Source organism: Monodon monoceros, unplaced genomic scaffold (assembly GCF_005190385.1).
Source record: "Monodon monoceros isolate NGI ecotype Baffin Bay Population unplaced genomic scaffold, NGI_Narwhal_1 Super_Scaffold_3, whole genome shotgun sequence".
NCBI classification, from domain to species: domain Eukaryota; kingdom Metazoa; phylum Chordata; class Mammalia; order Artiodactyla; family Monodontidae; genus Monodon; species Monodon monoceros.
The window spans coordinates 41,440,913-41,453,517 of NW_021703780.1; the positions used below are offsets into that span (position 1 = coordinate 41,440,913).

Sequence of the window (12,605 nt, forward strand, 5' to 3'; positions counted from 1 at the left end):
TTAGGTAGTGTTCTAATTTCATTCTGTCACATATAGCTGTCCAGTTTTCCTAGCACCACTTATTGAAGAGGGTTTCTTTTCTCCATTGTATGTTCTTGCCCCTTTGTCATAAATTAAGTGACTGTATGTGCGTGGGTTTATCTCTGGGCTTTCTATCCTTTACCATTGATCTATATTTCTGTTTTTGTGCCACTACCATACTGTCTTGATTACTGTAGCTTTGTAATATATTTTGAAGTTGGAGAGCCTGATTCCTTCAGCTCCGTTTTTCTTTCTCAAGATTGCTTTGGCTATTTGTGGTCTTTTGTGTTTCCATATGAATTGCAACATTTTGTGTTCTAATTCTGTGAAGAATGCCATTGGTAGTTTGATAAGGATTGCACTAAATCTGTAGATTGCTTTGGGTAGTATAGTCATTTTCACGATATTGATTTGTCCAATCCAAGAACATGGCATATTTCTCCAACTGTTTATGTCATCTTTGATTTCTCTCATCAGTGTTTTACAGTTTTCTGAGTACAAGTCTTTTGCCTCCTTAGGCAGGTTTATTCCTAGGTATTTTATTCTTTTTGTTTCAGTGGTAGATGGGATTGTTTCCTTAATTTCTCTTTCTGATTTTTCATTGTTAGTGTATAGGAAGACCAAAGATTTCTGTGCATTAATTTTGTATCTTGCACCTTACCAAATTCATTGATTAGTTCTAGTAGTTTTCTGGTGGCATCTTTAGGATTTTCTATGTATAGTATCATGTCTTCTGCAAACAGTGAGAGTTTTATTTCTTCTTTTCCAATTTGTATTCCTTTTATTTGTTTTTCTTCTCTGATTGTTGTGGCTAGGACTTCCAAAACTATGTTGAATAGGAGTGGTGAAAGTGGACATCCTTGTCTTTTTCCTGATCTTAGAGGAAATGCTTTCAATTTTTCTCCATTGAGTACGTGGTTTAATGTGGGTTTGTCATAAATGGCCTTTATTATGTTGAGGTAGGTTCCCTCTATCCCAATTTTCTGTAGAGATTTTTGTCATAAATAGGTGTTGAATTTTGTCAAAAAGTTTTTCTGCATCTATTGAGGTGATCATATGGTTTTATTCCTTAATTTATTAATATGGTGTATCACATTGATTGATTTGCATATATTGAAGAATCCTTGCATCCCTGAGATGAATCCCACTTGATCATGGTGTATGATCCTTTTAATATGTTGTTGGATTCTGTTTGCTAGTATCTTGTTGAGGATTTTTGCATCTATGTTCATCAGTGATATTGGTCTATAATCTTTTGTGTGTGATATCTTTTCTGGTTTTTGTATCAGGGTGATGGTGACTTTGTAAAATGAATGTGGGAGTGTTCCTCACTCTGCACTTTTTTGGAAGAGTTTGAGAAGGATGGGTGTTAGCTGTTCTCTAAATGTTTGATAGAATTCACCTGTGAAGCCATCTGGGCCTGGACTTTTGTTTATTGGAAGATTTTTAATTACAGTTTCAATTTCATTCCTTGTGATATGTTTGTTTATATTTTCTAACCCTTCCTGGTTCAGTCTTGGAAAATTGTACCTTTCCAAAAAATTTTCCATTTCTTCATAGCTGTCCGTTTTATTGGCATATAGTTGTTTGTAGCAGTCTCTTATAATTCTTTGTATTTCTCTGGTGTCAGTTGTGATTCCTCCTTTTTCATTGCTAATTTTATTGATTTGCATCCACTCCCTTTTTTTCTTGATGAGTTTGGCTAAGGGTTTATCGATTTTGTTTATCTTCTCAAAGAGCCAGCTTTTAGTTCTATTGATCTTTGCTATTGTTTTCTTCATTTCTATTTCATTTATTTCTGCTCTGTTCCTTATGATTTCTTTCCTTCTACTGAGTTTGGGTTTTCTTTGTTCTTCTTTCTCTAGTTACTTTAGGGGTGGTGTTAGATTGTTTATCTGAGATTTTTCTTGTTTCTTGAGGTGAGATTGAATTGCTATAAACTTCCCTCTTAGAACTGCTTTTGCTGAGTGCCATAGGTTTTGCATCATCGTGTTTCCATTGTCATTTTGTTTCTGTGTATTTTTTAAATTTCTTCTTTAATTTCTTCAGTGATCTCTTGCTTATTTAGTATTAGTAGTGCACTGTTTAGCCTCCATGTATTTGTGTTTTTTACAGTTTTTTTCCATTAATTGTTTTCCAGTTTCATAGTGTTGTCATCAGAAAAGATGTTTGATATGATTTCAGTTTTCTTAAATTTTCTGAGGCTTGATATTTTTTATTTTTTATTTTTATTTTATTTATTTATTTATTTATTTGTGGTACGTGGACCTCTCACTGTTGTGGCCTCTCCCATTGTGGGGCACAGGCTCTGGACGTGCAGGCTCAGCGGCCATGGCTCACGGGCCCAGCCGCTCTGTGGCATGTAGGATCCTCCTGGACTGGGGTACGAACCTGCGTCCCCTGCATCGGCAGGCGGACTCTCAACCACTGCGCCACCAGGGAAGCCCTGAGGCTTGATTTTTGACCCCAGATGTGATCTATCCTGAAGAATGTTCTGTGTGCACTTGATAAGAAAGTTTATTCTGCCACTCTCAGGTGGAATGTTATATAAATATCAGTTAAACCTATCTGGTCTCTTGTGTTATTTAAAGCTTTTGTTTCCTTATTTATGTTCTGTTTGGATAATATGTCCATTGGTGTAAGTGGGGTGTTAAAGTCCTCTACTATTGTTGTGTTACTGTTGATTTCCCAATTCATGGTTGTTAGCATTTGCCTTATGTATTGAGGTGCTCCTATGTTGGGTATATAAACATTTACAATTGTTATATCTTCTTTCTGAATTGATCCCTTGAACATTATGTAGTTTCCTTCCTTATCTCTTGTAACAGTCTTTATTTTAAAGTCTATTTTATCTGATATGAGTATTGCTACTCCAGCTTTCTTTTGATTTCCATTTGCATGGAGTGTCTTTTTACAACCCCTCACTTTTAGTCTGTATGTGTCCCTAGATATGAAGTGGGTGTCTTGTAGACAACATATATACGGGTCTTGTTTTTGTATCCATTCAGCCAGTCTGTGTCTTTTGGTTGGGGCATTTACACCATTTACATTCAAGGTTATTGTCGATATGTATGTTTATTACCATTTTCTTAATCGTTTTTGGTTTGTTTTTGTGGGTCTTTTTCTTTTGTGTTTCCCGCCTAGAGAAGTTTCTTTAGCATTTGCTGTAAAGCTGGTTTGGTGGTGCTGAATTCTCTTAGATTTTGCTTGTCTGAAAAGCTTTTGATTTCTCTGTGGAATCTGAATGAGATCCTTGCTGGGTAGAGTAATCACAGTTGTAGATTTTTCTCTTTCATCACTTTAAGTATAACCTGCCACTCCCTTTTAACCTGAAGAGTTTCTGCTAAAAAATCAGCTGATAACCTTATGGGGATTCCTTTGTATGTTATTTTTTGTTTTTCCCTTGCTGCTTTTAATATTTTTACTTTGAATTTAATTTTTGTCTTTCTGATTAATGTGTGTCTTCATGTGTTTCTCATAGAGTTTATCTTGTAGGGAACTCTCTGTGCTTCCTGGGCTTGGGTGACTTTCCTTTTCCATGGGAAAGGATTATAGTGGGAAGTTTTCCACTATAATCTTTTCAAATAATTTCTCAGACCCCTTCTTTTTCTCTTCTTCTTCTGTGACCCCTATAATTTGAATGTTGGTGTGATTAGTGTTGTCTCAGAGGTCTCTGAGCTTGCCTTCAATTATTTTCATTCATTTTTCTTTATTCTGCTTCTTGGCAGTTATTTCCACCATTTTGTCTTCCAGCTCACTTACTCGTTCTTCTGCCTCAGTTATTCTGTTATTGATTCCTTCTAGTATATTTTTCATTTCAGTTATTGTATTGTTCATCTCTGTTTGTTTGTTCTTCAGACCTTTGTTAAACATTTCTTGTATTTTCCTAATCCATGCTTCCATTCTATTCCCGAGATTCTGGATCATCTGTACTATCATTACTCTGAATTCTTTTTCAGGTAGATTGCCAATTTCCTCTTCATTTATTTGGTCTTGTAGGTTTTTGCCTTGCTTCTTCATCTGTGACATATTTTTTGCCTTCTCATTTTTTTTTTTTTTTTTGATGAGTGGGACTGTGCTCCTGTCTTACTGATCGTTTGGACTGAGGCTTCCAACACTGGAGTTTGTAGGCTGTTGGGTAGAGCTGCGTCTTAGTGCCAAGATGATGACCTCTGGGACATTACTCCGATGAATATTCCTTGGGGTCTGAGGTTCTCTGTTAGTCCAGTGGTTTGGACTCAGATCTCCCATCACAGGACCTTTGGCCTGACTCCCGGCTTGTGAACCAATATCCCACAAGCTGTGCAGGGCAGCAGAAAAAAAAAAAAAGAACAATAACAAAGTAAAAAATAAAATTAGACTAGGAAACTAACAGATATGTTAGAAAGAATATAAAAATAAAAATATAGATGAAACAACAACCAGAAGGCAAAACAGAACCACAATAGTAAGAAAGAGGAGGAGAAAAAACCCAAAAAGGTGGAAATGGCCTTGGCTGTGGAAGGTGTGTCCTAAGCAAGGGTGGGGTTTGAGCAGTGGGTGGGATCTATGCTTAAGACCCACAGGGCTGGCAAGGCCCTGGGAGGTATGGGGGGTGGGGCTTAGGCTTAATGGAACAGAAGGGGCCCAGGTGTGCCTCCCACCTCTGGTCTCAGAGAGCAGGGGCCCCACCTGGGAGCCCAGCAGGCTTCCCAGGCTCAAGTAGGCAAGGCAAATGCCCTCCGTGCCTCTCCTTCTCCTCTGGTCCTGGAAGGTCTCTCCCTCCTGCCTCTCTTGTTCTCCCCCCAGCCTCCATCCTATGCCCCCAGGACCAACTCAGCCCAGAGGGTGACTCTGAATGCTTAGGACATGGCCCAAGAGCCAGGCAGGCTTCCCCAGCCTACTGGGCAGGGGAAACTCTGGGTGCACTCCCCCCAGTCCAAGCCCCTGAGGGTCCCTCCACTTGGGAACACCTCCCCTCTCTCAGCCACCCCTCAGGGGCACCCATCTTGTCTGGCCTCCACTTCTCCTCCCCTCTCAGTCCCCCCACATCCCACCAGTTCGCTTGGGGGCTCCTCTCATTTCCTTGGGCATCGAGGTCCCCCACCAGTGTCCAGCACGTACCCTAGTTGTGGGGAGACATGAACTCCACATCTTCCCACACTGTCATCTTGACTCTGCCCTCCCTTCTTTTAAATTATGGTTTTGCTGGATGTAAAATTATAGGTCCCCTCTTTTCAGCAGTTTTTGCCCTAGGTTCTTTTTTTTTCAACAACATAACTTGTGAAGTAATTTGTCAGCATGATATTTACTCCTCTGCTACAGAGTGATCATTTACAGAGTGGCACTGTGATCTTTTAGAATTTTATATTTATCTATGATGTTACTGATTTTTCCTATTATGTGTCTAAATGTGCTTTGTTTTTCTCTTATGTATCTCTTTGACCTTTCATCTGAAGTTTTCACTCTTTTTTCCCCCTTACATTTAAGATAGTTTTAGTCATTATTTTTTTTCAAACACTTCTTTCCTCCTAGGACTCTTACTAGACTGATTTTGTCACTTTTGCTTCTGTATTCTATATCTCTTAATCTTTAAATATTTTCTTAATTTATTGCTTCCTAATGCCTGTAAGAGGATTCGTCAATCTGATATTCCAGTTCAAGAATCTGTTCAGTATCTACTATATTCTTCAGTCTCTATGTTCAGTTCTTTACTATAGCTTATATAGTTCTGTTTTAAAAGTCAGGTTTATTGAGGTACAATTTACCTACTGTAAAATTTTCCTTTTTAGTATACAGTTCTATGAGTTTTGACAAAGCATAGAGTTGTGTAACCTCCACCACATCCAAGATATAAAACTTCCATCAAAAGAAAAAGTTTCCTTGTGCTCCTTTGTAGACTATTCCTCCCTGCAACCCAAGTGCACTTGCATGTATCCATAACTAATTTCTTATTTTTTATTGAAATATAGTTGATGTACAATATTATTTCATAATTTTTAATGAAATCAGTTAGCTTAATTGAGAGAGTTTCCTCAGCCATGTTTTGCATCTCCAGTACAAATTTAGAGAAAATATATGATACGGTCCATCCAGGTTTTTGTTGTTGTTGTTAGTTTTTGTGAGTTTGTCACAAGGAGAGAAGGAAGCAAGATAAATTAAGGTACTATTAAAATAGCTGAGAATATGAAACATGTAATGAGAGAGGCAGTAAAGCCATAATGGAGCTGGGAAGGCTCATTGATTTTGAAGTCTCAGTGAGGCTGAAGAAATGTCGTTTTGGGATATTTGAGAAATGAAGATGGTAGATGAGAAGTAGAGTTCTAAGAGGAGGATGTGAAAATGAAATTTCCAAAGTTTTCCATTTTATTTTTGAAGGTGACATCTAGGGATGGTCCTGGCAGCGGATGATTGAGAAGGAGTGGATAAGAGTATCTTTGGAGTTGAGCGGCCCAAAGAATTGAGGGGATAGAGGCTTCTGTGTGAATTTTGAAATTGCCAAAATTACATAAGGAACTATTATGATCCATGAATGAACATCATCAATAAATAAGATAAAACTTCCTAGAAAGCTTATCAATAACAGCAATGAAAGAAACAATAAAGTGATAGTGTTTAATGAAATAATTTTCAAAGGGACAGGGGGTTTTGTAAAGAAAAGAGGGAGCAATGGTTAGAAAGTCTTAATAGGAAAAAAAAAAAAAGGTGAACATATTTATCCCAGAAGTTGAATCTTTTAACATTTTCTTGATTACTTCAGTAGTGTAATTGTTTTTATTTTCATACAGATGCCTACAACTCTTCCAAGAGCAGCTGGTCGAGAAACCAAATATGTAAGTCCCTTCATAATTATACATACTGCTTTTTATTTTATTTTATTTTTTTTGCGGTACACAGGCCTCTCACTGTTGTGGCCGCTCCCGTTGCGGAGCACAGCTCCAGACTCACAGGCTCAGCGGCCATGGCTTACAGGCCCAGCCGCTCCGCGGCATGTGGGATCTTCCTGGACCGGGGCACGAACCTGTTTCCCCTGCATCGGCAGGCAGACTCTCAACCACTGCGCCACCAGGGAAGCCCCATACTGCTTTTATAATGGGTGCATGTGCATGCTTTGGAGGAAACTCAATTATATAGTCATTTAAATTGAATTAGTTGAATTTTTATAAATGGAAGGGGTAGGATGGTATGATTGGCCCAGAGGTGGAAAATCACATTATGTCAGGTAAGTTTATTGAATAAATTCCTTCTTAAGTGAGGTCTCATTTGATTAGTTTGGCTGAATCAAACAGAATTCTAACACCTGCTTTCTGTCTTTCTAATTATCAAGGCTTAGATGACAATTTCATTTCTGTAATGGTTTATCATGCTTATTATGAAAGAGTCAACTCACATAGCTGAAACATTAAGATTTGTCTGTTTCTAATGGGATTGCCAATTTATTTGATTTGGACTAGTTTGTTGCTTTCTTTCATTTAAATTTTCAAATAAATCGATTTCCACCTATGAGCAAAAATATAGTAATAATGGGTACGTAGGTATAGACTCACACACTTGATTCAATTAATTGTGGAGATCTGGCTCCAAACATCCTAGATGCACACTCACACACATAGCCTCATCCCATTCCTATTCTTTATTTACCTAATAATCCATCATGTGGCCAACTTCTGCTTCTGACCCAACATATTCTAGTATAAGCAAGATTGTCTCATAAGCAAGTGTTTAGCTTTTAGTTTAAAACAAACCAGTAAACTGTTCCCTTTAGTTTATACTTCATATTTTCTACTATGTAGTTTTCATCATCATCATCATTCAGAGCCAATAATTAGTAAATATAAATTTTGTGACATATCTTCTTTGCAATTTATACATTTCTGCCTTCTTTAGAACCTCCCTAAGGCAGATAATAAATTGGGTGAAGTTACTGAGCTTCATCACATTCAGAAAATAATGTTTGGAAGGTATGGATAGGCACACTACTTAGAACATTTTCTAGAAGCCTTCACTGTTATTTTCTGTTATTACTGGAAGTCATTTGGAGTAATACTTAAAAGAGTGGAGGCAATTAGCGGGCTATACCCAAGTTTTAATCACAGTGTTGCTGCTTGTTAATGAATCCTGGAAAGTCACTTAACCTCTCTATGCCTTAATTTTTTTCATCTATAAAATTGGGATACTAATATTTAGTTGATGTAAGATTTATAACTGTTAACATCTGAAAAGCCCTTACTGTAGTCTGACACATAGAAATCATTCAATAAATAATGGTTCTCCCCTTTTTTCCCTCTCTTTTTCCTTTGTTTTTCCCTTCATCCATGTCTCCCCCCTTCTCTTCCCTCTCCTTATCTTGGAAAGACTAGACGCACCATGATTTAGCTGAGTTCCTTGATTCTTCAGTTGGATATAAGAAAAGAAAGTCCCTAAAAATGCTTCTATTTTTTTGTGACTGAGACATTCTACAAGAGGCAGACCCAAGAAAACGTAGTTAGAATATTCTTTACTCTCACCTTCCTTTCTCATCTACTCCTAATTTGCACCTAAGTGCATCTGATTTAGACTCATTTATAATGAGGTACAGAGAGCTGATGCCTCCTCCCACACCTCCTGGAGGTGGATAATTTGATAACAATGGAAACAATTCTGGAGGGGCTGCTTCAGTCTCCATAGTTAGAGGTTATGTCACATTGTTCTTCTGTCAGTTATCCAATTTGATTAAAGGAGGTTAACATTTGCCGCAAACTTTGTGAGAGCATTTGAGTCATTCAAAGTTAACACTGAATCATCAAATAGATTTAATATAGCCTCGAACAAATATAAACTCTAATTCAGATAAAATTATTGGCTTTGATTAAATTTGGTTTCTTGGAAAAGCTTTGTTTATTAACTTCTCTCACAAAATGACATTTGAATTGTTGTTTGTGACACCTCAAATATGTCCATGTCTTTTGAAAGACTAGATGGGATGATTTTATGGTGGAATGGGAAAACCAATTTTTGGTGCCATCAGAGAGAAGTCACACTTGTAAATATTTGGCTTCAGTTATTACATTTACTAAGTGATGTCTGATACAGTGTTTTTGAGGAGAAAAATGAAATTTTAGAACAGAAGTGTTCCTTAGCTATAAGCCTTAATCATATGTCAACAATTGACCTTGAATACACTAAGTCCTGATTTTTAAAAAAGAATGATACTGTAATATTTTCTTTCTTAAAAACTTTTTAAATTTTTAAAATTATTTTTTATTAATTTTTTTTTATTTTATACTGGACTGTAGCTGATTTATGATGTTGTGTTAGTGTCCAGTGTACAGCAAAGTGATTTAGTTATACATATATCTATTCTTTTCCAGGTTCTTTTCCCATGTAGGTTATTACAGAGTATTGAGTAGAGTTCTCTGTGCTATGCAGTAGGTCCTTGTTGATTATCTATTTTATATATAGTAGTGCGTAAATATATGTTAATCCCAACCTCCTAATTTATCTGTCCTCCTGACACTGTAATATATTTTTCTAGAAATTCTAATATTCATATTAGCAGAGCTCCAAATGCCTCATATTAAGTGCAACTTGAATAGTTTTCCCTTAATTAATTAATTAATCTCCACATTTTTCTCCCTTCCTCTCCCATGGAAACTCAAAAGCAAATCTGAGAATCCTACAAACTGTAACATTTCAATATTCCTCCATCTCTCTTCAAAACTTTGAAGAAAGTAGGCATCTTCACAGTATACAGCTGCTGGGACTTGGTGTATCATTGCCTTTGTAGAGCTTCTTAGATTCTATTCTAAAGCAGGGATCATGCCGTTTACCAATGTCTGCACCACAGAGAAAAAAAAGGGAAGACTTAAATTAGAACCAAGAAAAAAAAGTTTTGTTACACTTGAGGGTGGCCTCAGCTGCTTAGCACAGTCCACTCAAAATCCCTATTTCTGGGGGCTCTTTAAAAGTATAGTATATAGTCTGTGAATTGTGATGAGTAGAAAGTGTAGTCAGTTTCTAGCTCTATTATTCAATTTTCCACTGTTTTGACAAATATTTGAGTGTCTGCCATGCCCCAGCACTCACGTGGAGTCACTGAGGTGTGAGGGATGAATAGAACAGCAAGGCCCCCATTTCTGAAGCACACCATGTGGGAGACAGTAAACAAAATAAGAAAGAGCAATCTTGCAGAAATTGGAGGAGAGCTAGCCAGAGCACTGGCTGATGTTAAAACAAATGTACAAAGTTGCTAGTTTTCAATGTGTCAGTATGTCCATTGGATTTCCAATTTTCCTGGGATGATGAGAGTGGTTTAATTAAATAATGAGAAATGATATGACTAATTCCTCTTTAGGGGACTTTGATAAAAAGCTGACTTCCCTTCATCAAAAAAAAAAAAATCCATGTAAAACAATTCATTTCCTTTTCTTAATCTTGATTGCACATATTGTTACATTTCACTTAGTCTTTTTTTTAGGATGAGCCAGATACAGTAAAGGACCTTCAACTTAGACTAATTAAAGTCCAGGTTTTTCTTCAATTCATCGTGTACTTGAATTGCAGTTTAAAGTAATTTAATTGAGGTTCTCTTAAGTGTCATAGAATTTAAACAAGGCAAACAAACACGTTGAGTGGTCCTGATCTCCACAGGTCACCTGTGGATTGATAATTTATCATTCGTATTTCACTTGATTGTTTTTAACAGATGCCAAATTCAACAATCATAATAACTAGTGTTTTGAGTTCTTACCTTGCAAATCAGTTTTAACTATCTCATTTAACCTTATACCAGTCCTATGAAGTGGGTATGATTATTTCAAATCTCCATTTTATGGAGGAGGAAACAAAGTCACAGAGACGGCAAAGCCCAACCCAGGTCTTCCTCATGTCAAAGCCCCTGTTGTTATTATTTGCGTGTACCGACAGGGTCTAGAAATAATTTGTCTTCCTTAAATATTTTATCCATTAGTATTCATATTCTGGGTTTAAATTAATTCTTCATCCCCAGTAAACTCCAGCTTAAACTTTGAATGAATAATTTCATATTTGGTGACAACTTCTAAGATGATAATGTTTAGTATATTTCTAATGTTTTAAATTACTTGCTTACATGTAAATTAACTCATCAGTTATCAGTTAATCTACAAGTGATTGTTTCTCATGGCACTCATTTTTAGAGTTTCCTTCCCTCTATGTAATGGAATGAATTTTCTAATTAAATTTCTATTTCATTCTGTTTTCACTCTATCATCTTTGGAGGGGAGTGTTATTTTTTTTTCCTTTGCATTACACTTGCCTTAGTAAATGTTTATTATTTTTCATTAACTGCTACCAGTATAAATTCATTTCATTCATGTAATTCAAAACCACAGTATGCTTTCTTAATAAAGAGCAACCTCAGAAAATAGGGCAAATATTTGGACCTATTACTAGTTTATCAAAAAACTGTCATTTGGAGTCACATTCTATTGATAACAACTTATTTAATAAACTCTCTACATTTAAGAAGTTACTTTTAAGTGCCAGAGAATTAACAAAGACAGCTTTATTGAATATGATATAGCATAGAGGTAAAATCTCATTTTAATGAGCTTGAGGGACAGAAAAATATCATTACAGTGGAAGCATATTGCTTTAAAAATATCACAGAATATGAAAAATGTGTCAAACTTTATTAAGAATATTTCCCTCTATATATACAGATGTTCAAATAAAGGCCATCTTCTCCAATTAAGCCACCTCACACAGTCCCCTTGTTGCTATGCTTGGAAATGTTGCTATGCTGGAGTGTTTCAGAGGTGATGTGCCCTAATGCAGCCATAGATCTTAAGAGTAAGAGGTGAAAAATCCAATCTACTTAAATCCAGACATGGATCCAAATCTGCTTCTATAGGTTGTGACCAGAGATTTGATGAGTTGTGAATAATATAAGCAAGAAATTCCACTCTACTGATCATTCTTCATTCTGTCTTTCTTTCCTTTTTTTTTTTTCTTTTCCACTGTTCAGAAATGTTTCCAAGGTATGCATGTGTGAGAGGGGATGAGGAGGGAAAGGAAGGTAATTATATAGGCTGAGCTAAATGAGGAAGAAGAGAAATGATTTAATGAGACATCCTTTATGCCTTGGTCCTTCCCTTCATCATTTTAGATGTCACCAAAAATGAAGGCGCCATATTTCAGCCACACTTCCCTTGATCTGATTTTTTATTCCTCCTTTGCACATGTAAACTGTGACTGTCACTGGTCACTATGCCCTTTTATTCTGCCTACCAATTATGTTCATAACAATGTGGAATCATCATTCCCTAAGTTACTGAGTCAAACTTTTTAAATACTTTCAACTCTACTTTTTATATTTAGATCTTTTGAGGACATATCACTAACTCATAATATAGCTCTTAGTGAGATATTCATATAGGGTAAGGTCTACAAGTAGAATAAACAGTATGAAGCAAGAAAAATATGACGTCTCATACATATATCTCTCTGTCCTTGGTGCCTACCATGCTCACCATTGGATTCAACTTTTTAAAATTTTATTGAAGTGTAGTTGATTTACAATGTTGTGTTCACTTCTGCTGTACAGAAAATTGAGTCAGTTATACATATATAGATTCTTTTTCATA

The 12,605-nt window shown here is 36.3% G+C and overlaps 1 protein-coding gene across 2 annotated transcripts in view; it reads left to right on the forward strand.

Annotated features, from left to right (window-relative positions):
- Positions 1–12,605, forward strand: part of MLIP (muscular LMNA interacting protein) — a 290,707-nt gene that overhangs the window by 177,744 nt on the left and 100,358 nt on the right. For both annotated transcript variants that reach the window (XM_029242994.1, XM_029242992.1), the window contains one exon: positions 6,789–6,833. In XM_029242994.1, coding sequence (XP_029098827.1) covers positions 6,789–6,833 — 45 coding nt within the window. The remainder of the gene's footprint in view (positions 1–6,788; positions 6,834–12,605) is intronic.